This window comes from Falco peregrinus, chromosome 7 (genome assembly GCF_023634155.1).
Source record: "Falco peregrinus isolate bFalPer1 chromosome 7, bFalPer1.pri, whole genome shotgun sequence".
Lineage (NCBI taxonomy): Eukaryota > Metazoa > Chordata > Aves > Falconiformes > Falconidae > Falco > Falco peregrinus.
In genome coordinates this window covers 72,859,447-72,869,638 of record NC_073727.1, presented here as the reverse complement: position 1 = coordinate 72,869,638, position 10,192 = coordinate 72,859,447, and the positions used below count along the sequence as shown (strand labels likewise).

The 10,192-nt window shown below is 42.8% G+C and overlaps 1 protein-coding gene across 1 annotated transcript in view; it reads right to left on the bottom strand.

Annotated features, from left to right (window-relative positions):
* Positions 1 to 255: 255 nt before the first annotated feature.
* LRRC1 (leucine rich repeat containing 1) overlaps positions 256 to 10,192 on the bottom strand; it is a 106,769-nt gene continuing 96,832 nt past the window's right edge. Inside the window, exon 19 of the mRNA XM_055810842.1 lies at positions 256 to 851. Coding sequence (XP_055666817.1) covers positions 699 to 851 — 153 coding nt within the window. The 3' untranslated portion in view covers positions 256 to 698. The remainder of the gene's footprint in view (positions 852 to 10,192) is intronic.

The window sequence follows — 10,192 nt, the reverse complement described above, 5'->3', positions numbered from 1 at the left end:
CAATCTCAGGTGCATAGTTGCATAAGATGCCTTCTGCATTTAGATCTAATAAAATGTAATTTACAGGTCCTGTTCAAATCTGATATACCTTTGTATTACTGATATACCTGGAGAAACTACTCTTAATTACGCTAGAGTGAGATACAGAATTCCAATGGAAATAACATTTCCCTGCAAGGAAAAAAAACCCAGCACTATTTAAAAGACAGAAAAGGATTTTTTTATTCTCATAGAAAACCACATCAAAAGGGACAATTCAAAGGAATCTGGGGGTAGACAAAAAGGTGAGCTATATAGACAAAGCATGGGCACAAGATTTAAAAGAAACAACCCAAACTATACTATTGTTTTCAGTGTGTTTCCAAATGGGTGAAGTACCTTCTGAATAAAAAAATGACCTGCTTTTTTCAGCATTGTGTTTAGGTGCTGTAGGATGCCTTTACAAGTCACTGTTGAAACACGTGGTGTCATTCACATAACCTCACCCAGTTCGTTTTGTTTCACGTGCACAGGTTCTGGCCAAAGGGAAGTTCAAGGCAAAGAAATACAGCCATGGGTTTTACTCCCTCAGCTCAAATCCATCCTCCATGTAACGGTTTTCCATAGAAATAAGGCATAGCGGTTCAAGTACTACATTAAATATAATCGAAAAATGGGAAAGAAAACCACCCATGAATTCTTTCCAGAAAAGTACTTTATTAGGGAGGATAAAAAGCACTGTTCAGACAGTCCGAATAGGCATGGCCTTCTGCGCTGTCGGGCTCCTCGGGCTCAAAGTCATCCGGGTCTGGGGGCAACTGGTCGGTATCTTCATCGGAAGTGGAAGGGCGCGTGAGGATTATCCGAGGGATCTTCAGCAAGATGTGAAAGATTTCAGAGAAAAGAGTCAGATCAAGAGCAGGGAAGTGTTTAAAAGGGGCATGTTAAAGGTACAGGGGAAAAGCGGGTGATGAGAAAAACATGTGAGAGGTGTAACACCACAGGGCTTCATAGCACCATAGAACTGTTTATGTTGGAAAAGATGTTTAAGATCATCGAGTCCAACCGTTAACCTAGCACTGCCAAGTCCACCACTAAACCACATCCTTAAGTGCCATATCCACACATCTTTTAAACACATCCAGGGATGGTGACTCTAACATTTCCATGTGCAGCCCCAATGGTTGACAACCCTTTTGGGGAAGAAATTTTTCCTTATACCAAACCTAAACCTCCCCTGGTGCAGCTTAAGGACATTCCCTCTTGTCCTGTTGCTTGTTACTTGGGAGAAGAGACTGACACCCACCTCATTAAACATCCTTCCAGGTAGCTGTAGAGAGCAATAAGATCCCCCCAAGCCCCCTCCTCTCCAGGCTAAACAACCCCAGTTCCCTCAGCCGCTCCTCATACGAATTGTTTTCCAGACCCTTCACCAGTTTTGTTGCCCTTCTCTGGACACGCTCCAGCACCTCAATGTCTTGTACTGAGAGGCCCAAAACTGAGCACAGGATTCGAGGTGTGGCCTCACCAGTGCCGAGTACAGGAGGATAATCACTTCCTTTGTCCTGCTGGCCACACTGTTTCTGACACAAGCCAGGGTGCTATTGGCCTTCTTGGCCACCTGGGCACACTCTTCCATGAGGCAGCTTTCCAGCCACTCTTCCCCAAGCTCATAGTGTTGCATGGGGTTGCTGTGACCCAGGTGCAGGACCTGGCACTTCTCTTTGCTGAATCTCATACAACTGGCCTCAGCCCATCAACCCAGCCTGTCCAGATCCCCCTGCAGACCCTTCCTAACCTCAAGCAGATATCAACACTCCCCCACAACTTGGTGCCATCTGCAAACTTACTGAGGGCGCACTTGATCCCTTCCTCCACATCACTGATAAAGATATTAAACAGAACTGGCCCCAGTACCAAGCCCTGGAGAACACCACTTGTGACCAGCCACCAAATAGACTGAACCCCATTCACAGGCTCGGCCATCCAGCCAGTTTTTCACACAGTAAACAGTACGTCCATCCAAACCATGAGCAGCCAGTTTCTCCAGGAGAATGATGTGGGAAACTGTGTCAAAGGCTTTACTAAAGTCTAGGTAGGCAACATCCACAGTCTTTCCCTCATCCACTAAAGTGGGTCACCTTGAAATACAAGGAGGTCAGGTTAGTCAAGCAGGATCTGCCTTTCCTAAACCCATGCCGACTGGGCCTGATCCCCTGGTTGTCCTGTACGTGCCGTGTGATGGCACTCAGGATGATCTGCTCCGTAACCTTCCCCAGCACTGAGTTCAGGCCGACAGGCCTGTAGTTCCCTGGATCCCCCTTCTGGCCCCTCTTGTCAATGGGCATCACGCTGGCTAACTGCCACTCAGCTGGGACCTCCCCGGTCAGCCAGGACGGCTGATGAATGATCGCAAGTGGCTCGGTGAACACGTCCGCCAGCTCCCTCGGTACCCTTGGGTGGATCCCATCCAGCCCCACGGACTTGTGTGTGTCTAAGTGGTGTAGCAGGTTTCGGACCATCTCCCCTTGGATTATGGGGGCTTCATTCTGTTCCCTGTCCCTGTCTTCCAGCTCAGGGGGCTGGGTACCTGGAGGAAAGCTGGACTTTAGCTATTAGAGACTGAGGCAAAGAAGGCATTAAGTACGTCAGCCTTTTCCTCATCCTTTGTCTCTGTGTTTCCCCCACATCCAATAACGATGGAAATTCTCCCTAGCCCTCCTTTTGTTTCATTTTGTTTCCAGCTTCCTGACAGGGAAATTGTTCTATGCCAAAAATGCATTCATCATTAAAGCCAAATTGAGATAAATTGCCTTTTCCTCTCATTAGCTAATCTAAACAAACAAACAAAAAGAACCCTTCCATAGAAAAAACAAAAACAAAAAAAAGAAGATAAAAAGATCTTTAAAAATATTTAAGTATGTATATGAAAAATATGCATCTACTTTTATTTAACTTCATTATTCATTAAATACTGCACCTGAAAGCAATAAAGGATTAATTAAGGATCAGAGAGCATATCAATTATTGATCTTTGAAAAAATTACATATTTTGGCTTTTTTACTGACAAAATACATTTAAGGGAAACATTAAGACATAATATCAATGTGTAAATTCATTAGTTGATAAATATGCATACATGGATTTGATTCAAATCAGGTTTTTTGGCCAAGAACTTTGTGTTCTTTGAGAACTACATTGTAATGATTTAAAATTAATTTAAATGCTGTAACTGAGAAAAGAGGAGAATGCCAGCTTCTTTATGTATAGCCAAATAACGTATCAGTAACGGTTTGTATCAATGAATGGATTATTACAAGTTTAACTCTGATGCACAAAGTCATCCTAAGTTACTAATTTTCAAAAAAAATTAAACATGTAATGAAAATAGATATAATAGTAAGTCGATATATCTAAGGAGCAGGTAATACAGTAATGTGTAATATATAAAATGTCCATCTTACCATTAGTCTGAAAATTTTCAGGGAAGGTAGTATTTCTTATTTATCAGTTACTTTGTTTCATTTCTTCACACTTTATAAGAATGTTTAATGCTGACGCTACACAGTTCAATCGTTTACATATTATTTCTTTGCTATGCATTATTTGATTTCAGAAATTACACAAGCACATAGATGCTTCATGGCTGTTCAGCTAGCCAGCCGGTAGGTTTCCGCATTGAAATAATATTAATCATTCCACAGGCTTCCCCGACTGCAGTAGCTCTGACACCACTAATTGCTGGGGGGCCTGGCACCCCCTTGGCTCCCAGGCAGGCACGCTGCATGCAGGTACCCCAGTGCAGGTGTCAGTCCAGAGCTAAATCTCACACATGATAGCATTAAACTCACTTTAAAATCAGGTATAAATCCAGTTATATTCCTTGGTGTATTGAATGTCCAATTATCTTTCTCTCCCACCCACCCCACCCTACCCCCCCTTTGCTTAGACTAAATAGTACACATTTCTGGAAGATTTAAATAACCTATATAGATTTTAAGTACTGGCCAAGTTAACAACTCCTAAGAAGATTTGCTTCTGTCATGCACACCTGACAGCATTTGTAAACTTTCTATGCACTGGATATTTCTCTTGGCTCTGTTAATTGTTGAAAGGTGTTTCTTTCTTAATGATAAGCAGCAGCCAAGCTGCTTTGTGCTACAACAAATGCACATCCTATACATACAGGTGACATATCATATATTGAAATTCTGCCACCTCGAGAACTAGTGTGGAGGTCTATGCCCTATCTGAAGTTACCTGCAGAAATATCCAGGATGAGGCTTTGCGTTTCATTGAGCTGTCTGTTCAAAGCTCAGGGAAGACCCTTCTTTGTGTCCTGTGCCACTCAAAAATAGACATGTGTGCATTTCCCCAAGACCAGGCATGTGTTTCATTAGCAAGTATGAAGGAAGAGTCACCAGTACTTCTTTTTTCCTCTTGAAGGATAGCCCTTAGTCATTTTGAATGTCAGTTATTGAAATACTCTTTTTCAGCCTGGTTTCTACTCCCCAGTGATCCCACTTGTAAGGAATTGAATCAATTCTCTAAAAAAAGCTTTTCCTCAAAACATTTCACAACTTTTGGAGCCTGATTCTTGCATACTATCTTTCAAATATTACAATGGGACTAAGTCTTACAATCACAAAGTGAATTTAATTGATGAAATGCAAAATGGAAAAAAAAGTTCTAGCTGTCAGAGAGGCATAACCCTAAAAACTTAAAATAAGAACACAAAGCTCTAGTGGGTATTTCAGTCCACCACTACACTCAAACATACACACTCAAGAGTTTTGATCTGGCACAAAGGTTTTTTGGAGACATTTTTTTTAGGCAGTCTGAAATGCTCTTTAATTCAGAAACCATTATTCATTTTAATTATCACCAAAAAATTAGTCCTCCATTTTTTTTTTAGTTAATTATCTGCATCTGAAAGAAACATAAATCTGAGATTGTAACAATACTGCTGGAGGAACAAATCCCACAGGATGCTCAGTTCTGGCACGAATACTCTTTCACATGTCTCCCCTATGTTCAATACACTGCAAGCTGTAGTTAGGCTTTCACAGCTTCCCCCAAAACCCACCTTGTTTCCTTGATGACACACTCTCCTACGCCCATGGTCTGAAAGCCTGCACACCTCTAGCACCTGAGCTGTGGCAGAGCCTCTGGAGGACACCCCCTCCATGCCTGCAGCATGACCCTGCTCCCAACAGCCCCGGTTGGGCTCCCCATTAGATGACTGCCTGCCCATCAGTTCATGCTCATCCAACATTTCTGTGGAAATTGTTTCAACTGCTTCCATGAAATAAGTGGTGCTGGGGGAAACCTCTTATCTAATCTTTAATGCTGCTGCAGATAAAGAGGAAATGGCACCAGATGACAGACCAACTTCCTACAGCAGAGGCTGAATAGCATCTCAGCCCAGAAGTGCTGCAAAGGCCGGACACACCTGCACTCCCGAGAGGAGAACGGGCTCAGCTCTGACCTAGAGTAGTCCCTTTGTATCCTCTCAAGGCAGGTGAAATCTCGCACATACACCCACTGATGCTGATGTGGAGAACATACTGCTGAGTTTCTCTAACAAATCAATTATTCTGGCTCAAGTGCAGGCATATGCTGTGTCCCTCTGCTTTCTGCACATCTCCCTGCCCACTCTCCCTCTGAAACTCCATGTGAGCCCATACTGCTGCTGTCCCCAAACCCACCGCTGCTCCTTCCTCTGCAGCCAATTGTCCCACTCTGCACCCACACACACACCCTGATGGGATGCGGAGGAGCCCTGTTTTCCTCTCAGCTGAATCATAGGTACCAATGGCAAAACAACTCTTGGTTGTCAATTGTGCCACCTATGCAATTGCAACTTGACAGCAAACCCAATTAAGTAACAGAGTATGCGTTTGTACAAGGTCTAAATTCAGCAAAAAGAGGCTGAGGCCTCTACTAGCATCTTTCTCTCTCCTAGTATGAAAAATTATCCATGAATCTCCTTTAAAATGAAAAAACAAAACACAACACAAAATGGATGTAAGAAATACACATCACAGTTCTAACCACAGTGGCCTTTCCATCTTCACCTACCTATCTCCCCTAGGAACCCAGCACTCTCCATCACTGTCTTCACATTCACCCTAGCTCCAGGAAAGTAACAAGCTAAGATTTATCAGCTTCCTTTCCTCTTCCAGTTCTGTTTTTTTTAAAAAACCCAAAACAAAGTAACAAAACTCAAGAACTCTGAACTTGCATTATCTTTTGTTCCATTCTTTTCTCAAACTCAGTGCTTCTCTTCCTGGAATCCCAGGGGAATTTTACCCTTGCTTTCAGATTTCCATGCTTATCTTCATTGACCACAGCTTTACCCTATTAAATAGACAAGTTTTGCTCTTGGAGCTTTTCTTTAATATTCATGTTTGAATGTACATTTCCTGCTGCATCACAACTGAGGGAAAAGAGAAGGACAGATTTCATGTGCAAAAAATACAATCACAGCAAAGAGGAAGCAAACTATTTCCACTGCCCATTATAGCCAGGGCAAGACAGAGACATTTAGGATGGAAACAAGGAAAACCTTTCCAACACAGGCAGCTGAGCTGAGTTGCTTGCCTAAGGCATGTGGGAAGGTGTGGAATTTCCATCTTCTACCAGTAACTCTTCAGAAGTTGATCCTGGTGTAGGAGAATAGATTATCCAGGAGCCTGTGCTGTTCCACTGTTTTACTCCACTATTTTTTTACTGAATGGTGGCTGCACTTGTTTAAAATATTTTTGTTGAAATCACAAAGTCCTCCTACTCACTTTCCACCATCATGCACTCATTATTAAAATAATACTTAAAGTACCAGTCAATCCCAAACCATCAAAATATGTAGAATATACACATAGAAATATGTATGATTAATCCTTTGAAACAGGTTATTATTTTCCTTTTTTTTCCCCAAAATTACATTTTCAGTGCCTAAAAAGTAAATTTTGCAAAAGACGTGTCCTGTACCAAAACCAGTGTGTTCACTGTGGGAACTTCTTTCACTACCTTCTTTGCATCTTTTTCATACTTTGTCAACATAAACACTAAGACTACAGACACTAAAAAAATTCATTATAAAATTTTATTTTTGCTTAAATCAGGCATAGCTAAAAATCAAATTATTTCAGACACTCTCATTTAATGGAATTACCACCCTCTGCTGAAAGATGTCATTCCTCAACTGAAGCACAGGCACAAGCTGCCTGTGCACTCCTAGTCCACTGCAAGAAGCACTAAAACAAACCCATCTAAATAACCTGGGGCAATTCAGCTGCAGTACTGGCTGCAAAAATTCTTTCACATTGAAGCAGGATAGGAGCAAACCCACAACTAGAACTAGCTATGATGCTTCAGATGAAAGCATCTTCTTCAAGCACGATAAATGAGATGTCCTGCCAACAGGTTAACATCCAGTAATTTTTAATTTCCAGTCGTGTACATGTGCTTTCCTTTTACACTTCCAATAAAAATGGTTGTCCAAAAAGGTGCAGAACAGTCCATAAAGGACAATTAATTATGTCCTTTTATAACTTTTTCAAAACCAAAACCAAACAGAACAATATAAGCCTTCCCCTTCCCTTGGCCTCCCCCCTCACAGATCCACGCTCCAGCCTTAGCAGAAGGAAGTTCTCAGGGCAAGAGTCACAGCTAAAGCCCAAGCTTCACATGAAAGGCACAACCAGCTGCGACAGGGCAAAGCACAGCTGAGAGCAAGGCCAGCCACTGGGGAGAGCGCCTACAAATCTGAAGGTGATACAACACATGAAAAGCCCAAGTTTGAATGAATAGGGGCAGGGGAAAAGGATTTGGATTAGCCTTTTGGAAGAAACCCAGGCATACCTTTAACCCTAGTTCAAAGAGATCACTTTCTAAAGAAAATATTCCCCAGCTAAAAAAAGCATCTAACAGGGAAGCCTGTCTAGTTCAACTCCATATATCTAAATAGTACATATTTTTGAAATTTGACTCAACAGCTGATTTTCACTGACACCAGTGCTCAGGCTAGTCCCTTCAGCTGGTGGAAACAGGGGAAAATAAAATAATCTCTCCGGCTGACAGCATTTACAGGGGTTTACACAAACCTCATAAACAATGTTATGATTTCATACTTAATTTTACCTTTTTTGTCATCACTGGTGATGGCAGTAGTATTTTAGACTTGAACAACAGGAAATTCAGACTTCTCGCTAAAGAATGAAAGCATACCTTTGCTAGATGCAAAAGGCTGCATTTGATAGTGACTGTTCATAGAAGAAACCACCTAAATCAAATTTAAAGTGAAGGAGAAAATTTAGTCCTGCCTAATAATGTTACACAGCGGGATTTTTAAATAACAGTTTTAAAAAGAAGATGCTAAAATGCATCCAACAAGAAGAGCAGAGAATAGGCTGGCCAACTGCTGCACAGTTCAGACCAAACTGGCATCTGGTAACTTTTTTAATTAAAGCAATGCGATGTTTCACTCCCAGAGACAGAGACAATGGATAAAAGCAACCTTCTCCCCAAAAGAAAACATACAGGATATACAAGTTAAAGAGGGAGAAACAGATCTAATTAATTCCTTGTGAATTTATTACCCACAAGCAATCTCACCACCAGGTGGGAAGCGGGTGAGGCAGCCAGGCTACGGCAGGAAAGGTGGCTGGGGCAGGGGGCAAGGCGGGCACGACAAAAACCATTTAATGTGCAGCTGCATGTACGCAACAACATGAATTTGCAAACCCTACTGAGGGATTCAACACACCTTCCTTTTTATAGCACGTTATCAGGAACATTTTAACTGGCATGTGTTTTATGGTGCACCTCAGTGCTCCCGGACTCAGAAATCCCTGTCTGCATCCCTTTCCCTGGTGCGTTACAGTGCTGTTTCACTGCTTTAGAGGCCTGTGGCCAAATTCCAGGAATTGTGAAGTCAGAAGGAGAGAGGTATAAACCTCTCCCACGCCCTGGGGAAGATAAACCCATGGTCAGGCATGGATGAAGCGCCTCATCGCACTGGGCAGCGGCAGACCTCTGCACAAGGAGAGCGCAGGGTGGCCTGTGCTGCTGCGCTCAGGCAGCGGCTGGCTCGTGACAGCACCTATCGCTGCTCGGCCGTAGGACAGGGCACTGCATCATCCAGTCCATCCTTATGCTCAGAATAGCTGTGCTGCTCTCAAGCACTGCCAAAGATTCGCACCTGAGCTCTGCCACTGTGTTTTTTCATGTGCTGCCTTTGTTTTGCATGCAGCAGCCTGGTGAGGGCTCTGACCAAGGGCTACCCGAGCAGCTTGTCCCAATTTCACAGGCTCGTTGCTCTTCCCACATTAAGCCTGGTGATTTGCTCCAAAATGTAATTCAGCTGAGCACAATTTCCTGGAGTTTCGATGTACCAGGCAAGCACCACTGCAGGTGCTTTCCCCTAAAGTTTCCTCTGTGGGAATTTTCTAGAGATTGATATCTTTGAGGCCAGGTTTAAAACTGACTTCTTATTGAGATAGCAAGAGAACACCTTGAATGTATTATCTGTCTCCCAGCGTGTAATGTACGTAACATTTGGGCACGTCACATTTAGAGTGAAGCTCCTTTCTGCTCCTCCTCTTCAGCATTCAGTGCCTCCCAAGGGCAATGCACAAGGCAAGGAAGGTGGAGTTCAGTTAAATTCACCATTGCATCTCACGGCAGACAAAAATGAAAGATCAACGTTCAGCATGTCATATCTGCAATGCCATCATACACAAAAGGCTTTTATATGATGCAAACTGCTTATGAGAATTGTCCTTGCTCCGTTTCTTTCATCTTCTAATGTACCACTGGATAGTGACTTCCCTGACACTGGAGCCTGATACAAAGATTTTCATTCAAGTGCTTTCTGTGTAATCATTTATGGCCTGATGCTGTGAAAACACTGAAGAAAATGCATTGCTTTGATCACATTGAGAGACTTAAAAGATACTGCCCCCATAAGCAGGGCTACTTACGACTGTTACCAACCCTCTGATTCCAAAGAACACTCATCGCTCCTGTGAAAAGCAGCGGTTGTACCTGAACACGGCCAGGAATTAAGAACAGCCTCCTCCCCTGCCAAATTCCAGCAGTCCACGAGGATGCCTTTCACATGGAGAGATGTTACTGATCATTTCTGTCATTCTTCAAATATTTACCCTCTTTTTTTTCCTCAAACAGAATGCTATGTCCTACAGCATGGCT